General features: G+C 44.5%; 1 protein-coding gene across 2 annotated transcripts in view; it reads right to left on the minus strand.

Annotated features, from left to right (window-relative positions):
• The window catches only part of LOC138472786 (protein-arginine deiminase type-3-like), a 543,016-nt gene that overhangs the window by 41,694 nt on the left and 478,537 nt on the right, over nucleotides 1-22,785 (minus strand). For both annotated transcript variants that reach the window (XM_069611133.1, XM_069611132.1), the window contains 2 exons: nucleotides 9,185-9,288; nucleotides 5,209-5,320 (listed from right to left, as the gene is read on the minus strand). In XM_069611133.1, the coding sequence (XP_069467234.1) occupies nucleotides 5,209-5,320; nucleotides 9,185-9,288 (216 nt within the window). The remainder of the gene's footprint in view (nucleotides 1-5,208; nucleotides 5,321-9,184; nucleotides 9,289-22,785) is intronic.

A 22,785-nucleotide genomic window follows, 5' to 3' on the forward strand; every position in this document is an offset into this window, starting at 1 on the left:
ACCCGCTCAAAGGATTGTTGGTGAATGTATAAGTGTGCCCAGGACACAGCTGGAGGCAGCAGTCACTTTGAAAGCATTTTTGACTCTTTTCTATGGTCAAAACTGCATTTGGCCCAAAACAGTGGCCAGTGCCTAAAATGGCCATGCCACAAGGTCCTTTGTTCTTTCCTTTGGCAATCTTGTTCCTTTGCCTTTCCCAGGTCGAGGAGACCCGGGAAATTCCTTATTTGGTCATGCAGACCCCTGCGCAACTGAAGCTTTTGCGGGCATCTGCATGCCTTGTGTGTGTGTGCCCAGGATGTGGGCTGGAGCTTTCTAGTTCCAATAAACATCCTGGTTGCCATGATGTTTGGGGTGCTGGAGTGATTGGGACCACTGTGGTCGGTGATTGGTCCACGTCTGGGATTGCCGAATGTGAGCAGATCTCTTATTGGTTTCTCTTTGTTTTGGCGCAAAGGAGATTTTGGATAAGAGAAGGCACCTTACACCCATTCCAGGTCGATCTTCTGAGTTCATAGCAAACTTAGTAAAGGAGCCAAGTATCCTGAACCGCTGAAGCAGATCCGTGGAACCGCTGATGACCTGCTGGAAGATTTGGCACCCACTGTTATCCCATCGGAATCCCTGTTTTGCATCGATCACAGAAGGCCGGCAAGGGCGCTTCGACCCATTGCAGTAGTGGGACTAACTACTCTCTTCACCTCCTGCAGAACCTGCAAGCAATCCTGTGCGAAAGTATTTCTAGACCGCCCGATGAACTGACAAGCTCATATGGGACCTTTGCCCTGGAACTGCAGCTCTCTCAAGATTCGACTTGAGCCTTTGAAGACTGTAAGCTCTGTGTAGAGGGCACTCTCTCGCCGAGTCTTGTACACCTAGAATTCCTTGGTCGGGAATTAGGAGAGTCTACCTGAGCATACACGGTCACTGTGTCACCCTGGTGTGGTGACTAACTTCGTGGCTACCTTGCTGCTGTGCCCTAAGATGAGCTGCAGTGGAACTGGCCCGATCCCTTCACCAGGAGCTTAGAAATGACCGCTGTCCCGCCACAGGGCTGAGGTCCCGGAACGCAGCCCCTGAAAGCCACAGAGCCGCGCAACTGCAGGATTTGAACTTGCAAACAAACGGGAATTGACTGGTGAAGTTTGGTCCGGAGTGTGCTGAGGGTCAGTTAAGTACTTGCATCCCTTACCGGTGGCCCCTGGCGAATCAATAGACTTTTACACATGAGTGTCCCCTGAGGGCCACTTTCCTTTGTCAAGGCAGCCTTTGCTATCAAGCTATTCCTGATTCTTGGAAATCGCTCTGCCCTCTTGTGGAGGCCCTCACCCACCTTCCTGCATCACTACAGCCCCTTGAAGATACTCGTTTTGAACTAAACCGCACAATCAAGTGCTCCGGCACTGAATGTATTTTGAGCGCAATGCTGCACACTTATTAGGGACCAAACTGCCTATTAGTTAGGCTTTGAATAGTTGAAGTACTGCCTAAAGTATATTCACACTGTATGTCCCCTTTCTGTTGCAGGTTGTGGATCTCTGCTTGTGTAATATTCCTTTAGGTCAATAGTTACTGTATATATAGTTCCGTGTTAGTGCTGTGCTAGTTTTGTTAATATTGCTGATGATTTACTTTGTGTTTGAGTTAAAAGGCCTTTAGAAAATGTATAAGTATTTTTGATATACACATGACAAAGTAATTTGGGGTGTTGTTTACTTTTTGTGCTCATTGTGGACTTTTGATTACCCTCACCCATCCTGAGACCTAGTCTTGAACATCGCCAATGCTACCTTGATTGGTCTGGCTTGTCCAGAAGGTTACCCTATTCCAAGCAACTAGACTGGCCATCTGAACCTCTGCCCACCAGGTCAGAGTTCAGAAATCCATCTTAACAATGGCCTACAGGACAGTGAGCAATTGAGGACGGTAGAACTCTGCACAAAACAGTGCAAGCGGGAAGGTTGCACTATGTTACTTCATTGTGCAAAATTCCAACCTATTTCTATTTTGCAATCTACCCTGTTTGATAGTTTCACTGTCCCCCGTGTCCAAAATCTCAGTATACCCCCAGTGTTCAAGGTTTCAGTAGTTAATTCCCATTTTGGCCCACCCCAGAATATGTGTCGGTTTAACAATCGCAATGTGCTCCCAGGTTTCACAAGCCCAGTATATTCTCAGTTCGTGCAATAGCAACACATGTTTCTATTTTGACAATCCCAGTACATATTGCACTGAAACATGTCAAGAGCCATAAATGCCATGGAGGGCAACTTGCTACGAGAGAGACACAATTTGTGAAGCTCCGCCTGGGAAGGCAACACTTGTCTTTATGCACACAGGGGATAATGGCAGGCAGTGTAATGGGCCTCGCAACCAAGTGTGAAATGAAGTTTGAAGGACAAGAGTACTCCAAGTGCACCAGCTGGAGTACTCCCAGGTGTGAATAGCTAGGATAATGGTGCCTCTGGAGACATGAAAGGAAAAACAAAATGGCACAAGTTGAACATTTTTGGAGGTGAAAAAAGGAAAGAAAAAAGTACAAAATGAAAATGAAAAAGGCATGGAAGAAAAGAGCAGGGACGGTGTCATATTAGTGATATGGCCATTACCGTACCTCTAAGGGAAGACACCTTGGAGCTCTGGATGAAACTCCTTGATGACCTGCAATGCACCTCTAATGCATAGTTGGGGTACTTTATTAGTTGATTTGCAAGACACTCATTCATGTACTCATCCGTTCTACTTCAATCATTCAAGATCACTACTGGCGTTACTTCCTTTCATAGTTCTGCTTTCCACGTCACACGCGTCTAGCCTTACATTGAGCTAGAACAGAATGGGATTGGCAGTTCTGCTCAATAACAAAGGCTTATTATATGTTGGACATACATGACCCATATCAATCGGCTTGTGTTCCAGGACATGCAACAAGGGTCAACTCTGATGGAGTGGAATGATGCTCTCCAGACAGCCGAAGCAGACAGGAGCACTAGGTTTTTCCTACTACACGGTTCAGCTGCATTTGACGCATTGGATCATGAGGTTGGCAGGGGCATGGGGGGTGGGGGGGGCTGGAAAGGTACTCCTCCGCACATACGCTGCAGTGGATCACCTCTTCTTTTAGCTGGAAGAGACCTAGCAATAGGCTATAGGAGAGTGTTGGTTCAGAACTAATCCCACCAACTGTGGTGTGCCGCAAGGATCTCACACCTAGCCGCTACTATTACATTTGTATAGGATAAACCCCTTTATGCCGACTCAAAAGTATTTAGTCCCATATCACTTATGTGGATGATACACTGCTAGGGATTAGTCTTTCCAACCTCACCAGTGACTAGCAACTAGTGGTGTTGGGCTTCCACCCCCGGAAACCATCCAATCCTGAAGGAAAGCCAGCTGGTTCTAACTTAACCAAGATAAAAACAGATAGTACTCCTTGGACTACATAGGGTCACTAGGAACCCAGTTCCTACCTTCCAATTGCCATTTCCTTCCTTTCGCTCTTTCATTTCTCTAGACAATCCCATGCCTGTAAACTTGGGATCGTAATGAATGCCACCTCGCCCTTAAACCACAGATCAATATCGTGAAAAAGAGCAACTTCTTCCAATCTAAGCAACTAAGCCACTTCCTCAATGTTATTGCATGAGAGGATAGGATCATTGTGGTAGGAGCCATGATTAACTCCATCTGAACTACCGCAGTGCGCTATATGCAAGACTTGCTAGCTATTGTGGAGACATTGTGCAGGCTACTCAGAACGCAGTGTTCGGTTCACTCTGGGTTTGTCTCCTAGAGGTCACTGGCTCATGGTATGCTGCTCTAGATGAGGGAGGTTGCCATTTTGCCTTGTGGAGTCCACAGCTGTGAAACACTCTTCCTCAGGACCTCAGACTTGAGAAGCTGGTCATTTCTACTTCAGAGCGCGCTTTAAACCACTTCTCTTTTGGAACTAGCACTCACAGCTGCTGCATGCACTCTCTCTGCAATGATGAGCAGCAGCAAGTGAGGACTTGGCTTGCAACATACACGTTCTAAATGATGCCACTCACATGTGGTGGTGAGAGCAAACAAGATTACTACTATGCTCTGTGCCACTCCCATGCGGAAACGTTTTTTTTGGATTCGTTGAAGTATTCAGAAAGTAAAAAGGAGGGTGGGGGGTGTAGCACAATAGTACCAAGATGAGATATTTCCCCATCTGGCACAGTTGGAGGCTCGGCCAAGCTTGGATTGGCCTGTATGGCAATAGGGACTGTCCAAAGGGCTGGACCGATATGTCAGCCTGGTCCAGTTGCGTGGTCCAGTTTGACAACTAAGGGCACTGTGCAGCAGGTAATTTTGACCAATGGTACGCGCCAACGTTTTTCAAAATGCAACATTTGTCCTAACAGCTTGATTTGAAAAGTCATGAGCTGAGACTGAATGTGGGCCATTCATTTGCGGTGACGGGCCTATATTATGTGCCGCTGTGGTAACGTACAGGATGTGCGACACTGCCCTGAAAACAAGGCTAAACATGAAACAGTTGATCACTATTTATTTTACGTTACCTCATTACAAGTACATATCAATTCCCGACTGTTTGCCAGGAGGGCAGTCCCGGGGGTAACTACTCAATAATAATTCAAATGACACTTTTGCCAGTGTGGTATTATCCTGCATGTGTTCAACAGGTGTGCATTTCCCAGAACCATGGATATAAGCCCTTTTCATTTGCTCTATTTTTAGAAATGCTTGGCTCACCTTATTCTCAAAAGGTGCCCTTTGCATTTCAGGGGGGGCTGGACAGTGGCGCAAAGATGCGCTGTCCAGCCGTTTGCAAGTTGTGAGCATTCTCCTGACACAAATGTATGGCAGGCTCCCAGTAAGCACATTGTCCTGGGAGTGTATTTGAGCTAGACGGGCCGCTAAAGGGCCCATCTCAGTGAAATGACAACAAAAAGAGAAATCTCTGTCCACATGATTTGTGCCTGCCCCTGCGCCTGGGGAAGTCTCTCATTTCAGGGCATTTAAAAGGGCATTCCGTTCGTGAAATCCCCCCTTATATGTGCAAAAGTGCAAAGGGGGAAAAGGAAAATCAGAATGAGCACATCTTTGTGAATTGGGCTGCCCCATTTTTGGGTGCAAGTGAGGAGATGCGCTAGCATATGTACATCTGGTGCTTTGGGAATGGTCCAGGCGTTCACGCTTTCTTCAGCCAGTTACCTGCATCCACCGGTCGCCTCGGTTTTCCACTTTGGGACAGATCGTCAGCTTGCATTTCGCCCGCTTTACCAGTTCAGTCAACTCCCCCAGAAATGTGTTGTTATCGGCAGTGCTGCATAAGGAAAGTGAAAAAAGATGTATGAAATGAAACACGGTTAAGCAAAAGAAACTACATTACAGCCTGGGGACGGCGGTCACAGGTGTTCTCCGCCCACACCCGAGTTACGAGCTCGGGGAGATAATGAGGGCAAGTGGCAAAAACACATATTACAGTCCACCACTTCAGGACTGCAATGACATTACAATAAGGAAAAAAAGAAATCACAAAAAAGTTGAAACACAAAAGAACACAATTGGAGAAGGTGCTCAGAACCTTGGAGTGAGCATCGTCTTGGTGTAATCTTGGCTAAATTAGAAACTAAGCATTGCGGCGGAATGTGGGCGAGAAATATTAAGCTCTGTAACAATGGTTAAGGCCCTCTGCTGACCCTGTACTTACAATGGTTCACCATCATTTCCATGTCACAATGAAGCGTTAGAGCTTGCACCAGAAGACTCTGATTGGATGGTGACCGTTACCCAAGTAAGTGGTCTCAGGGCTTGTAACAGTGGTGAAGGTCACACAGCACACAGCAGTGCTCCACGCATAGGCCTCTCATACTATTAGAGCTTGTGCAGGGGGAAATAGGGAAGCCTCACCTAGGGCTGTGACTGAGCTTGTCCGCATCGGCTTCCCAGTGGCCATTGTGTACCATCACTTAAGGAAGCTTGGAATGCAGGCTTTTACAGGCGAGTAGAGCCTGCATTCCAGGCTTGGTGATTGGCTCATGAAAAGGAAGCATGCCCTGAAATAAGGCAGAAGATATGGTCTGGAAAGACCGATGTACATCCATGCATCCATGCTGATGCATAGGAATGCCACCCATGGAAAAAGTCACAAAGAAAGGAATTATTCAGCTATGAAATGTTAGACGTAAATATAACAAAGGAGCCATGTCACCAAATGAACTGTTCATACACTGGTGTTCTACACCTCTGGAGCAGCACGCCCATGGCTGGCTTAGTGGCTCTGGGGGAAGCTTCAGAGGAGTCGTTTTCTTGCACTTATGCCACATGCCGTAAACACATGTTGTCCATTACATGACAGCACTAAGCAGGCTGAGAGCCCATTTGTGGGCAAACAAGTAGAGAGGAGATCACCCCGTGCAAGACAGTTGCACAAAGCAGGTGATATTTAATGCATGGTTTGGGCAGGCATCCCACTGCATAGTAAATTCTAGTTAGATTTTTGGAATGAACACCAATTGCGCCATTCATCTATACTGACATTGCCATTCATCTATACAGACATTGTCATTCATCTATACTGACATTCGTGACACATCTGCAGAGATCCTGAAACCCACTACAGGAATCCTGCCGTGGAGCCATTGCTCTCTGTGCCTTGTTGGACAGCAAAGCCACTCCTTCCTGATGGCACCCAACAAGGTGGAAGCAGATGTCTGGGGTTGCTAGTGGTCCACCAGGGCAGACTAGAGTTGCCTAGCATTTTGGATCTGGACATCCCTCGTGGGCAGGAGCATACTGATGGGAAAATTAATATTGCTCTTCTTCGTCCGTTAAACTTTATTTCGGTCAAATAACAAAGGAAAGTCACAATCAGAGTCAATACATTATTAAAATAATTGCAAACATTTCCTTAAAAAAAATCACAACAGAGAACAGCTGATAAAAAAAAAACATTCATATGAATTAATGTGAAAGTCTAAAAAAGCAAAGCAGAAGATTTGCATGATGAAGCTAAGAAATATTATGCCCAATTAACTGAGGGCACTGCCAGATCATCTTTAGAATGTACACACAGTGCCAACACTTACGTTGTAGCCCTGGCAGCTCTGAACCTGCATATTGCTCTTGTGGCAAGGCATAGTGTACTAAACCCTCATTTTAGAGGTTTCAGAGTGGGCCCATTGCCATAGAACGGCCTGGTTAAAACCTGGAGGGGCTCTCACATGTTTAGACGATTTAAGGAGTCAGTAGGTCAACAATCCCAGCTCTATATATGGAACAGCACTTACAAAGTAGGGTGACCGGATGTCCTGCTTTTGCCGGGACTGTCCGGGTATTTGCACCCCCGTCCCGGGGTCCAGAGACTTTTTTAAGTTTAAAAACCCCATCCTCATGGGGGTATTATGGTCCATTTGGAAAGAGGGGGGTTACCTCAGATGGCTCACAACATGGCCCTCGCCCTTAAGCTGTATTTGTGCCCCCCCACTTTGGGAGGGCATCAAGCAGGTCTCAGCAGGGCAGGGCAACTCTGGGTGGACGGAACATTTATATCCCTGGGAGATCTGAAAGAGGTACTGGGACTCAACAACCTCTCCCCGTTTCGATATTTACAACTTAAGGGGGCCCTCACAGAAAGCAGATGGGGGATACCCTTAGGCGGAACCTAACAGACAGAAATTTCTAATCACGTCCAAGGGGACCAAGGGTGTAATATCGAGACTCTATGCCTTTCTACTGCTTTCCGCCCCAAGGGACTCCCCGCCCGCTCAGGTGCAATGGGAAAAAGACCTTGACACGCACATCACCGAAAAGAGATGGACCAAGATCTGCCGACAAGCCAGCCTCTCCACGGCTGCGCCCCAATATCGCCATCAGGCCCTGAAACTGATCCACAGGTGGCACTACCCCCCACAGAGGATAGCCAGAATGAGAAAGGGGTACGACCCACACTGTTGGAAATGTCACACTGAAAGAGGGGACTATAGCCTTATGTGGTGGAAGTGTAAGGTGGTCCAAGCTTATTGGAGTGAGGTGTTCTGGATAAAAGGGGTTGACAGAGTTGAAAGGACCTTATCCCCATGGCTAATGTTATTTCGCGGCCAGAGGTTGTTGGGCCCAAAAATGGTGGACACCCCGACCCCCAGGGGAAGGGGACTGGGTTGCCAAACTACGCACCATATATGACATGGAGTTCCTGACCCACCCACCTGATTGAGGAGTCTAAATCCAATATTGAGGGCCTATGGCTCTGCTTCTTCGATATGGGAAAGCGGCTTGAGTAATGTTGTACACTGTGGATAAACTACCAGACTTGAGTGCCACCGCTGGTGCACCCCTCCCCTGGGGATGGGGGAGTCCACCGGGGTAATGAACTGAATTTCTTGAGGCCGGACCATATGCTTGGAGCGCGTTTATGTGGACTCTTGCAACGCATTATTGTGTACCGTGTTAAACCTCTTCTGCAATTCTATTCCCAGCTTCCATGGTTAAGAGGGGCAGGGGGGAAGGGGAGCGGGAGGGAGGCGCAAGGGTAGGGTGGGGAAAAGTTGTGATCAAAGACATGTTTCTTTTCTCCAAAAGGTTGTATTGTTGTTTTGTTACTGTCATAACCAAAAACTTTCAATAAACCACATTTTCAACAAAAAAAAAAAAAAACATCCTGGGATTTGGGGGATCAGGTGGATACCATCCGGTTTTTGGCCGGATATCGATTTTTGCCAAAAACCGGGATGCTATCCACACGATCCACAAATCCCGGATGGGTTTTTTAAACTTAAAATCACCCCGGGCGCTGAAACATGACACAGGACAGGCCACCCACATAGAAGTAGAACTACAGTTTCACCACTGAAGCTGTAGTCCTACTTCTATGTCAGTGCCCTGTGAAGCTATGTCAGTGCCCTGTGACGGTTTTTTATTTTCGAAATCTGGTCACCCTATTACAAAGCCCTTATTTCAACATTGGAACCATTTATAGAAAGAGGTTTTTCAACCGACATATCAAAAATAGTACAAAGAGATGATTTTTCACCTACGAATATAGTACCATGGATCATTCATTTGGGAGGAAGTGATGCAAAGGGGCCTCATGCACTGACTAATCAATGTTAGAATTATTTGGAGCCATGCTTTTCGTATCGCTGTAGACGACGGGAAGTTATCAGGTGCATCAGTACAGTTTTCATACCTGCAGACAAACACCTCCACCGGCTTCAGGGTGTTTGGGGTCATTATCCATGGAGTCATTCGAAAGATCACATTTCGTGTAAATATAGGGACTTCTGGAATATTCTGATGAGAAAACAAAAGGGACAGATAGGTGGTTGTATTTTTCAAACACAGATTACTGCAATCTCCAAAATTGCAAACAAATTAAGGGATAATTGTGGCCTTCCTTTTACCCATTCGAGTATACCCCACATGTCGTGTACTATATTGAATGAAAGGTAGAGTATAATACATATAAATTAATTATATTGGTTCATACAACAATTGTTAAGTAGATATTGCAATCAATTGGGCCTCATTACGATTTTGGTGGTATCTGGGTGGTAAATCACCCAGGTGCCACCAAACTGTATTACCGTTACCGCCACTTGGTTCGGCGGTATTGCCACCAGATTACAAGTGGTGGTGTAAATCCACACTTTGTTGAATATTTAAGGCTCAATGGGGCATTCTGGCGGAATTACTGCAGTTTTAATTCCGCTGCGATAATTCCATCAAACTTTGTCAGAAAGCTGGAGGATTTACTTCCAGCTCACGGCTGGAGGTGACTCCTCCAACTTTCCACCAAACCTATAGCTGGCCGGTGCGTTAATGCTGCAGAATGTGGTAAAACTGATGCATTTAATCTGCACCACCCAACTTTGAATGAAGATATATATGTGTTCTGCTGAATTCAAATACTAAGAGATACCCATCTAACACAGGCAGACTCAGCTGAACACCACACCAGTGCCCAATGTAGGTTTTCAGTAAAATCAAGTACAAATATATTTGAGCAGCAGCTTAAGATTTGAGAAACTATAAAACAGTAGCTACAATCACAGACATTTAAAATATCACTATAGTAAAATAAAACGGGAAAATCCATATAGAACTTCAAACCATCAATGCGGTTACCCATCAACCCCTATCCTTACCTCTATTCTTACATAGTTGGTAGCATTATTACCAACTTCCTAGGAGCTCTTCAATGGAGTCGCACAAGTCTTCTAATCGCCTGCACTTTGCATATATATATACTGGGCAACGAGAAACATAACCAGCTCACTGGCAGTACAATAGGCTCACACAAGGGCCTCCTGAAGATGCCATATACCTACTTCGCCGAGTAGGTGTTTCAGCAATGTCTGCCTACGTTTGAAATATTTTGGGCACAGAAATAGCAGGTGTTGGATAGCTCCCACTCACGATCCAAAAGCTCAGAACCATTTGCACAGTTGCTGGTTCTTCCATTTCCCCCCCACCTCTCCGAAAGCTTATGAGGCTCTTGGTCTAGAGAGATCACATTTCAGGATAAAATATGCAATAGGGAAAGCCTAGGATCTTGGAGAGCGTTTTCTCCAATACTTGGTTCTTCTATTCCCTGCCTTCCGTTCCCCTCCACAAATCCCCTCCCCACAAGTTCAAATTAGAAATATGCATCTAGGAGATGCTAGAGGTGGCTCAGTTGCGACCCAACCAGGGCCCTAAACCATTCAAGGTCTTCATGACCTGGCTGGAAATGTAGCTCCCTCAAGTGGTTATTATACACAGAAGGAACCTCAGGGACCTATATACTAACCCAAAATGTCAGAGGTTTTAATGTCAGCTTATCACAAAGAGGCTTAACGCACAACTCTTCACACGTTAGCCTGGTAATCATAAGTAAGGGTTTTAAAAAATAATTCTCTGCCCTCTTTAATGATTGGCAGCTTACATAGCCCCAGATCTTCCCTGAATACAGTGCTCCTGTCACAGCCTTTATTTTTCAGGCCTCCAGGGAAGGATAGTACCCGAGCAAATTGACAGCCAAAACTGTGAATCCCTCCCGCTGACTGCTTTAAGATTGTGGTGCTTTTCTCTGTCTGTGCTTTCCATTAACCACATTCCGAGAATTTGATGCCAAGATAGTAGGACCGTTGAACTTGTTCAAGGTCGCACCATGTAAAATGATCTTGCTTCTCAATTGTTTCTGACTCCCGACAATCATTGTGGACTTAATGATTATTACGGGAGAGATATTTAAATTGCCATTAGTCATCTTGAAGGAGCTGCCTAGTACCATTTTCAGACTAGGAGATCATCAATTCATCTTGCCCAAAAAGAAGAATTGAGACTCGTAGTCACCCATCCTTTGGTGGTCCTCACCTCTTCCCTATTGCCAACCATCAATATCACTGATGTGTAAATTAAAGAGCACAGGGACCAGGACTGTGGCAATCTCAAATTCCTCAGAAAACACCTCAGTAGGACTCTGTCTCCTTCTACCCCTACAGCCGTCATGGTCATTCCCAATCAGGCAAATCAATGATGGATCCATACCTTCACTATGGCCGGCCTCAAATAGGCAGCCCCTATCAAAATAATCAAATGTTACTTATGGTCATCAAAACCCTAAAAAAGAAACCCCTTCTGGAGATAAATACAATTCTTAATTAAAACCTTCAGGTAGAGGCCCTGCTCTAAGGTGTCTGCTCCCTGCCAAACCCCGACTAGACAGATGTTGCGAAAACCTTGCCGGTGGAATCCAGCTCCTCCCAAGCTCTCCCCCTGCCTGTGATTTGTTGGCACAAAATATGCTGCTTCCTGGTCAAGCACACCTGTGGATAGTACTCTCTCCATAACCGTTTCAATTTCATAATAGCACAGAATAATTTGCTCATCTTTTACAACCCATTGTATATCCAGTAACCAATCAAAGGAGAGATGAGAGGCAACAGGAGGTTTCAGTAGACATCATATGTATTTGTATTTATTTTGGTTATTTAGCGCTCTTGCGAAAGAACTGTACAATCAAAGGAAAAAAAAAAAGGTTACAATTTATAGGAGATTGAAAATGACATGATAAAATTAAGTAGCAGAAAACAAGAGAAGGTCATCTTTCAAACAAGACAAGAAAAGGGAAAATAAGAGACCCAATGGGAAGTAGAAGATTATTACATTTTTTAGGGGCTAAGAGAGAGAAAAGGAACAAAACAGATTGAGCACAGGGGGAGAAGGAACGGCCAAAAAAAACCTAAGATTGTGATCGGATCGGTTCACATAGCTAGTTTTGATCGCAAACCTTAGGCACAGCCCTAGCTTTGTTCAAGAGCTCCTTCTCAAAAACCAAGAGTAAAAAAAACCTAACCAGTGAAAAGTATCCAGGTCTACCTTAAACCATCTCATGCAATGTTCATTTTTTGCAATTTTGACCACAGCCATGCCTCTCACATCTAACTCTCAGTTTGATGATGAAGTACCATGGCTAGGGGATTGTTGTCAATTTCCATCATTGAGTCAATTCAAATAGCTCCAAAGTAAGCTCTGGCTCAACTATCAGAAAACAAATCTAGAAGACTCCTGGTGGACACCAAATGCATTTAAATAATAAGTGTGGATTTCGAAATTGAAGATCTGTGCGCTGGTAGTCCCTACTAGATTATGGTATAACAGTAATTTAAGAGGAGGTGTAAGCAGCACTCAAACTCCCACCAACAAATCCACCCTGGTTGGGATAGAGTTAGAGTATTGAAAGAGGAGAGGGGGCGATTGTGCGCTTTTCACCAATACAATGAGAACAACTTGATAAGTAGTTAGATATTTAATTCACAACAGCCGACACTTGTTTCGTCACACAGGCAGTCTTCAAGGCACACTTCATATTCAAACGGATATCATATAGAGCTCCTAATAGCAAGCTGTATGGTTGAACGGCTCCGTTGATAAGTATAATCAGTGAATTTAAACTGGCAAAGTGAGTATCACGCCACAGTGGCAATGTTAAATATATCGCTCGTCAAATCAAGCTGCAACAATCATACGGGAAGTCCCAGCAACTTCAAACAGAGATCCAAATGATGAACAGTCGGATGTGCAATGCACAGCGACTTGAAATCCACCCTCCCCTATTGCAACCAACAAAGAAACCTGGGGATAGGAACAAGAAAAAGAAAGTTAACTCATTCTCACCCATCCAGCACGCAAACTATCCGACTGCACTCATCCAATCCAAATTCAACAATCATAATATACAGTATATACACAATATAAACCGGTCGGTCCTGTTTTTGTCTTGGAAACGCCATAATATCAGACAACTTAGATTCATTGCAAGCCAAAACAAAAGTGAAAAAAGAAAGGCATTTATTGTGGATTTGTTCTCATTAGATAGAATGTTTTGTAGATACATTCTGAATCTGTCTATATTGTGTCATTGTGATTGTTGAATTTGTATTGGATGAGTGCAGACAGATAGTTTGTGTGCTGGATGAGTGACTTTTTTTTCCTTGTTCTTTGCCTTGTGTGTGACCATTGTGGGGTTTTTACCTGTATTAAATTGTTCTTTTTCTAGATTAATAGATTTGTGCATCTTATGATTTTATATCAATTTATATAAATATTTTTGATATCTTTGTAAAAACAATTACATCCACTGGTACTCTTTCAGAAATGTATTCATTGTTGATTCTTCACCGCAAAGAGTTGAGATCCCCTGCTTTTTCAGCATAGAAATTAATAACACAGACATATTTACTTTTCATAAAAGTGTCAGTCTTTGTTTTCTAATGTCCCGTTCCTCACACAGAATAAGGTTTCTCCCGTCATGATTGCTTATTCCTTCAGACTGATCTTGCACCTTTTTGTTCTTTTTCCAAGACAAACAGTCTCAAGTTGGTTTCTTAACGTCTGCCCAAGTCTTAACCATTCATGCACGTCTAGACTTCTCAGTTCCTTTCTCAATCTCTAGAAGGTTCCTAAAAGGGACATTTGTCTTTCAGGTTTTTTACGTGCCCCACCCAGGCTGGTAGCACTTTCTAAAACTTCAATGTTCCTCCCAGGTCTGAGGTGGTTTTAGAGTTTGCAGCACCACTCAGCTTCCAGATATCCTTGCAGGGTTCTCCTTGCCCCTTAGGTTCTAGGTGCTCTCATCGTGATGTACAAGCATCAGTCTCACCATGTGGCAGCCGGATACTGGGAGTCGGAGGCAGTCTCCATCAGCCTCTCAGTACAGCAGCTCAATGCTTCTTTCTCCTGCTCCAGGCAAGGACTCCATGCCTTCCAGCAATCTTGCTCTTTTAATACATCTATAATTGAGCCCTTATTGGCAGTGAGGGTTATTCAGATTAGTTTGGAGTCCCACGTCTCTGGGAGATTTAGCTCTGCCCTTTTCCCATCGTACTCTACTTTTTGACACCGGTCATGGGACAGAGGAGGGTGAGGTGATATAATCCAGTCTTCCATGTGGATTTTGTTAGCTACTCTGTTTGTGAAAGCCAGCACATGAAGCGGATACATCTTGGGGTTATGGATGCTTCATCACAAGGTTATCACCAACGTTGATATGTGATGTAATAACAGAATTAATAACAAACCTGTGAGGGGATTGGCAGAAACAGCATGATCTTTCTTTAGGACTTGGAAATTGTGAAAACAAGTACTAGAAACAACCTGCCAAATGATTCACCAAAGACAGCTGGTAATCAAAAGTAAAAGCCACATTTCACCGAAAATGGGCACAAGACAGTCCTCTGAGACTGACAGCCAGTCAGGCAACCAGGTGCTGATAGACACCAAGATCATTGGTCTACGTTTTGCGTGATTAAATAGGAGTCTGTAGGGGATAGTTACTATACAAGTGCCATGTCAATGAGGTTGGTGCTCTAAACTACATCAGTGCAGCACCTACAAATGCAACACAATAGAACCAAAAAAGACCAAACCAGAGAGGAGGGAGAAGGTTTGGAGAAAGATATCATATGGGCCCCAGCAGGGGAGAATATGAAAAAATGTAGAATAGTGGAAAACTCCCCGTGAGAGCAGACCGACAGGAAAGAGGAGTCGTGGTCATAGTCACAGAGTCAAGTGCTCAAGAAGTGATGCATGGCCGATTAAGGCTAATGCTATTGACAGACATATGCGGCAAAACCAATCGGCTAGGTTCCACATGAGAAAGGAAATCAAGAAGGGCGAAATTCTCATCCACTTGGAAAGCTTGTATTGGAAATGGGCTCTAATTCACGAGTTCTTGCTTGAAACGTCCAACTTTTAGGAGTAAAGAACATGCGGCTGAAAAAATCTCATACTTCCCAAAGAGGAAGGAACAGACTAATTAATTCACTCAGTTGTTCAACAGCTTTTGTGCAACTCCCGAGATCGCCTCCTTGCCAAACCCTCTTGCTGCAGAAAGCAGGAAACTCTGCAATCACGTCATCCTCTAGAAAACTTTACCATTCGACTTTGAAAGTACAAGATGTTGTCTCTTCACACTTTTTGGCCAATGATATTGTGGTGTTAGAATTCAATTAGGGCATGCTAATAAAGTCTTCTGGCCCATCGCGTCCCGGCCTTGGAATTCTCTTAATTAGGAATGAAAAAACGTAGAACCAGAAATTATCGTCAAATGACCAAAACCTGCACAAATCAGGCTGTGGTGATGTGGTTGCCCCGAATAGAAGATCAAGTAGGCTTTTGAAAACCACTTCACTTTTCATCATTCTTTGATTAAAGTTTCACTTTTACATTGAGGGCTCCATCCTGGATCCTAGAGGGCACGAATGCCATGCCTTTTGACTTCCCATTTTGTTGTAATCCTCAAATACAGCGCTCCGTTGCATAAGAAAATTAAAGCAAACATGCACAGCAGAAGACATTGATTGGGTCAGACAAACACGTACATAATGTTTTTCCCTGTTGGAAGGTCTGCTATTGCGATTAAATGCATTTTTGGCAAGATGTTTTGCACTCGCCTCAGACATGGACAAGCCTATAAGGCGGAAGCTGGAATATCGGCATGGCCGACTCAACCCTTTGTCCTTCCATTGCGATATATTGACTACCATTAAATTGTGTAAAGATAACACTGATAATTAGAATACTTAAATGGGAGGTGCCATCCAGCCTTGAACACTCTACAAAACTCTGGTACTACTGTTACTGTTGAAGCAAGTGTCTTATTTTGTTTGGGGATTACCAATGCATTCCAGCCATGTGTTGCTTTCTCTCCATCCCATTGGCAGTGATGTGCATTTCTGTATTAAGGAGCACATCCTCAATGCTATTTAAATAAGTACTCAATCAGGTTATTCTATATTGTTTGTAGAGCAAAGAGATGAAGAAAAATGGTTCCAAGCATTGCCTTAATGATCATACAAAAACACAAGTGGATGATCTTGAAGAACACGCCTAAACATACTTGCATTTTCAAGTATTTTCTGAATGTAAATTGATACTCCCCTAATCAAAATGACAGTGGAATAATGTTCCACAGTTTAAATTCCTGGACTGAGAAAGCCCTGCCTACTACACTCTGCTTAACAAACGTAGGAGTGCAGAAGAGCAGTGGCAGAATGGAACATAGTGTTTGAGACTGGATATAGTATCAGAAAATGTGTCTGAGATTCAAGGGTGCAAGACCAAAAAGAGCGGTCAAAAATATAGAGTGACAAACTCAATACGCTGCTAAAATGGCAACCGGTGAAAAGTGCCAAGCACCAATGAGAGATCTTTATCATTCAGAACCAGCACCAGTCAAGTGAGTCCTTTTTGCAGCCTATGGACTTAAGTAGGCACAAATGAAGGTGCAGGTAGAGTCTACTGGCATATATAATGGACAGCAAAACCAGAACCAAGGGCTATTCGGTTTTATGTTTGAGATAAGCAACTGAACAATCCTGAGCAGCTTCACCAACTAAGACTTTAGGAACAGGTGCCTTTTGGGCTTGAATATCAGTGTCAATGGGCTACCCTCAGGTCCTCAGAAAGGTTTGAGGGCATATCACCATAGGACACCATTATACATTGGGCATAGCAACAGGGTCACTATATCAGACGCATTCACCTTAACCTTATTTTTGGACCTTCAACTATCGATTGTCATGTTGCAACTTTGAGCATAGAGCTTCCCGTAATTGGAATGTCTTGACATGACTCAGTAAATATGGCAACCGATTGATAAAATACATACTCCATTTATTGTATGTGCTTCCTCCTCACCCCCAAGCTACACTAGTAGCTCCCCTTCATGTCCTCATTCAGCAGGACACTATGCACCCAAGGCCCTTTTGTAGGCCTTATTCGAACAAAGCCAAGAAACTTTAGTTTGCAACCAGTGGCTCTCCAGATGTTTTGGACTGCACCTCCCATGACCCCTCACCATTAATGGCTAGGGTTCATGGGAGTCGTAGACCAAAACATGCGGAGAGCCAAAGGTTGCAGACCGCTGTACTGGAGAGTCTTTCTTCCATGGCCTGCGCAACATTGATTATGAGATCTGCTGGCAAAACTTAATTTTCTTTTCATGGACGTCAACTGGATTAAAGCATTATTTAATTCATCAGATTACAAAGAAGGGGAGGTATTTTGGCAGATTTAGAGTTACAGATTATGATGTTTTTCACAAATAAGAGTCACTTTTGCAAAGAATTTGTTTGACAGGCAGAACGATTCAAGGGGGGAAAATGTCATTGCAAACCTTAAAACACATTGTAGCTTTATTCTGAAAGTACAGATTTCATTTTAAGGAACGTAATATATTGTGAGGTTCTCTTTGGCACATATGAGTATGAGATTTAATCTGCAGAAAACGCATTTCCATCAACATGTTTTCTACTCCAATCTTTTGGAAATATGTTGTGAATGTTTCAGAGAAACAACCAAACGTTATGTTTAAATGAATGCACCACTACAGAACACACCTACCTAACTCAAGTATTAGTACATTGAACTAAAGTATGGGAATGAAAGATACTTAATTATTCCACTACATTTTGCAATTTCCAACACACTAGGCTGAGCAATTCCAATAGCAGCCAAATCCAAAATGTCTACAAAGAAATGTAGTTATCCTGATCTCGACAGACAGTGAAAGGGCTGGCGAGGGTGACAATATGGAGAAAGGGAATACATAGAAAATAAGAAGAGGTTCATATTGGAGCAATGCATTCGTTTGTATGTGATTCTCAACGGCAATTGGTGTAAAGTGGAGACACTTTTGCTAATTGCTGTCGATTGCTGGATCCCATGGTACATCTCGAGTGGGTTCTGCATCCAACATCTATGCAAGATGGCCAATGATTATTTAGAAGCTGAGGTGGCATCTGTGCCTTTTTTACTAGCGAGATGTATAGTGCAGAGGCCGGGCTACGAGTTGTGTGTTCACTAAGGTTATATACGAATTGTTCGTTTTACAACTGCTCGAATGACAATGGCCAAAATGTTCCTCGCCATTGTTTCACTGAAACTATGAGGCTAGGAAGGTAAGCCTGCTACGCAACGCCCTCCCAAGGGGTCGCGGCAAGTGGCAGCGCACCGGGAGAGAATCCCCGTTTGGGACAAGGAGTCCCGTTCATGTGAGTAGCTCCCTTCACCAGTAAATATAATGGCATACCTGGGACTACCAAATCCTGCCAAGTATGAAGACTGCACTGAAGAAGATGCTGAGGGATGATATTCTTCAAGAGAAAGAGGAAAGGTCTCTTCAAGGAAATTTAACCAATCCACTGAGACAAGTGGATTGAAAGGAGAACACTCATATAGAGAATGATAACGAGGATGTGGTGAGAGAGAGAGAGAGAGAGAGAAAGAGTGAGAGAAAGAGAGAGAGAAAGAGAGAGATAGAGAAACAGAGAGAGAGAGAAAGAGAAAGAGGAGATTTACTGCTGACGTGAGCCTGGGAAGAGGTGGACCCATCGTGGGAAGTGGAACCCACGAATTCCAAACTTGCTGGAAGGCAAGTAAATAAATGCTGAATGGTCTTTGTACCAGAGATTCTGAGAGGAGAAGAATTGGTGGTGGCGTGACCCCAAGAGAGTCAGGGTGGGCAGCTGGCCCACGCAACAAGCAGAGAACATCCATGGAAGCCGCCACAAATGACGCAGCTCCCTGGTGAGATACTGTGGAAACCCAAAGAAGTGCAAAGACGATAGGCGAGAGATGCAGAGGAAGCCGGCTCGCAAGTACAATGAACAAATCAAACCAATGCCAGACGCATGAGAGTCCCTGGACCATTTTCTAAGAATGAAGGTAAAGGGGGGCCTGGGAGGAACAGAAGAATAACAAAGAGTATAATACAGAACAAATAACTCATCTTGGTATGAATAAGAAAGAAGAGTTACTATATTGGAACTCTGAGGTAATAAGCATGAAGACCATGAAGCTCATGAACTTTGATAGTTTGGAGAAAAGAACAAGACTGTTCCCTGGAGGACAAGAAAGTAGAAATATAATAAGTTACTAAAAGTGAACTCTGTCAATACAGGGAAAGAAAGAATAATGTTCCCAAAGAGGGAGCTGTACAAAAGTGAGAGCCCAAGGTTAACCTTAATGAATGAGAATACCTTGAGTACAAGAAAGATACAGAAATCCCCCAAGGAGGTGATGAACCATGAAATATATTTCTATCCTGGAAAGCAAGGAAAACATGCGAGATGCCCAAAGTAAATGAGTGTGATATAAGAAAGAGAATATCAGGAGTTAGACATCCGTAGCCTATATAACCAAAAAAGTTGAACAAAGCAAAGACTTGCCTCAAGTGGAATGCAAATTGTCTAGTGTGAGAAAGGAACTATCTGAACTGATGGAGAGTTGCCAAAGAGACGACCATATACCAAGAAAACAAGTGCTAGAATCACGAAAAGGAAGGGAGTCATTGTCTTGCCTTTATTTTGTTATGATAAGTAATGGGGTCAGATAGTAATGGTTTTGGATGGTGGACCCATTTCATGTGCAGCTCTTATTCTTCTTGACCTCTCTGCAGCGTTTGATGCCATCAACCACACAATCCTCCTTGACCGACTGCACTCCTTAGGAATAAGTGGTTCAGCACTCTCCTGGATCGCCTCCTTCCTCTCTAATAAACAGTAAATCACCCTCCTCCCCCTTTCCTCTACACTGCACGACAAGAAAATGCTGTAGTAACCCAAGGCGTCTGCCTCGCTCCCCTTCAACTCTTACCTGACCCTCCAATCCCCAAGATCATCCGCTCACAAAACCTCACTTGCTACAACTATGCGGATGAGACACAAATCATCCTGAGAATTCGAAAATTGACCTCTGACCCCATCCCTGACCTAGCAGCTTGGATCTCAGACATTGACCGCTGGATGACGACTAATCACCTCCTTCTGATCCCAGGTAAAACAGAGATAATGGTATGTCAGAAAATATGCTGTATTCCCCCATCCAACTCCCTGACCACCATCACTCCCCCTCCCCCTCATGCCCCTATGACCACCAACCCCCACCACTGTAAAAAACCTTGGCTGAACAATGGACTCGCACCCAACTATCTCACCACATCAACAATACATCCCAAGCCTGCCATTTCCACCTAAGGCTAACGTGTATACTCCCTTAACTTACCTACCCAAACTGGCTGCAATTATTTCCAATGTCATGTCCAGACTTGACTATGCGAACTGCCTCTACCTGGTTGCACTACCTACCAGTTAAACTCCAAAGAGTACAGAACTGGGACGGCAGAATACTTCTCGCATTGGGATGAGGGGACGACATCTCCCAAATGGACGCAGGGCCAGCATCAAGTACCGTTGTATCACCCACCGAGTGGTGCACAAATCAGGCCCCAAATTCCTACAAGACACAATCACACCCTACCTCCTGACCCGCACACTTAGGTCAAGCACTGCCCCTCCTCCTTGTGGTCCCCACGTCAATTCGAACCAGGATCAGAGGGTCAGCCTACTCAACCCTTGCGCCAACTTTGGGGAATTCACTGCCTCCCTGCACAGCGAGGACTACATGGCATTCCGGAAAGCACCAAAAACCTGGCTCTATACTTAGCCACCCGACCTACCACCCAGACAGACAGACACCTGGCGTGGTACCCCACTGACTACGGACCCCATCATAGACCATCAAGCCAAACGATCTCCAGCTCCAATACCTAGGGCTTCTGGCAGACTTGAATCCCAAAGCGTAGTGGCACCCTGACAGAATTTCTGCACCTAAAAGAATGTATTCACCACCTCATCCACAGGAACTCGGCACGCACTAAGGCTTAATGCTAGCTATAGCAATTAACCAGAGGCTATTGTGCTAGACTCATAACCCAAGCACGAAAACTCAAGCTTGATCAAGGCCACACAATTGTGCACCACGCAGTCAGCCCTAGACAGCACCTGCCTGCTAACGCTCCCCACCTGGAAATCCCAGAGCAGAACTAGATATCAGGGGGCCGTCCAACAGTTAAGCTGCAAATCACTCCTACTATTGAATGTATATAACAGACCTACCCTCCGGTAATCTAACAGAACTAGAAACCCATGCACTGATTCAGTACTTATGAACTTAATCAACGATCTGCAAATATGCACTATGCTATCAAACCAGGATCTACCCTCACTTGCTAATCCTACACATATGGAAATCCCTATGAAGAACTAAAGCAAGGAACACTCCAGCACATATTCGTTTCTAATCCCAACTAGCTGGGTATGTTCAAGTAGCAATACCGATTGGGGATCGATTTAACAAACTGCCGACTGAGGACAGCGCTAGCAGCTATGCAGTTAGAACATAAGTTTTTTGGGACGGCTCTGCCTGTCACCACCCATCAGTCTTCACCAAGCCATTTGACCCATCAAGTTCAAGTTACAGGAAGATTCCACGCCCTTGACAGGCACTGGAAGCTGAACAGAAACAAGGTCCCCCTGGAAAACCAGCACAGACACTAACACACCACTATGCCAACTCTTGCCTCTGTGCCAACAATTAGAACGCAACTACACAGCTCGAATAGCTCGGCCTAGCTGCACATATACTTACCCACCTCCAAGTTCACCTTAACAGTCTTTAGAGGTCAAATATACCCCTTGAATTTGGCCTATCTGCACACATAGCATCACCCTCCAGCACAAGCGTCACCAGAATGCAGATTCCATAGTTCATTGGTCTCTCTGCAATCATTCTACTGCCCTTACACGTCCACCGTATCAAAGCTAGCGCTGGTATGCAGCTACACATCACTTATTGCACACTGGGCTGCACACATACCGAGTGCACCCAAGCACGTTGTACTGCACTACTCTCTCCACTGACCTGGACTGCGGTCGCCTGGAATCATAATAATGGTAAAAGGAGCTACACAAATGCCAAATAACATAACATTGATGGAAAAGCACCTATCGAGCAATTTAGTTATTCTTTAGGTAGGGAACACCTCATAGCTACAGGGATAGCTAGGCTTTTAACAAACCTTACTTAAAAAACTGTCATCAAAGAGTCTACGTCCTTCTTCTGACCCATCACAAACCACACTACATTAAGATTTTTAGGCCTGCGCCGGTTCCCCCGGTCAGCTTCATCCTACTACTTCCACACCACTATCTGCTTTAATGTGACAGATGAAGGAAGTCTTCATATTTCCTGGTCCATCACCAGACACCACAGTAGTCCAGTGCCTCAAACAGAAGCTGTGAATTAATTGGTACCGTGCTACAAGCCTTTGCACAGGGCTGAGTTCCTGTGATTGTTCAAGAAGCCCATCAAAATGAGTATGGTCTTCATCACAAACCCGAAACAAAGCAATCAAGCAGCGAAGGAGCAATGGGACTTTACATGGAAGGTTAAAAGCTTCATTCT

The sequence above is a fragment of the Ambystoma mexicanum genome, chromosome 8 (genome assembly GCF_040938575.1).
Source record: "Ambystoma mexicanum isolate Mex_15411 chromosome 8, UKY_AmexF1_1, whole genome shotgun sequence".
In the NCBI taxonomy this organism is placed as follows: Eukaryota; Metazoa; Chordata; class Amphibia; order Caudata; family Ambystomatidae; genus Ambystoma; species Ambystoma mexicanum.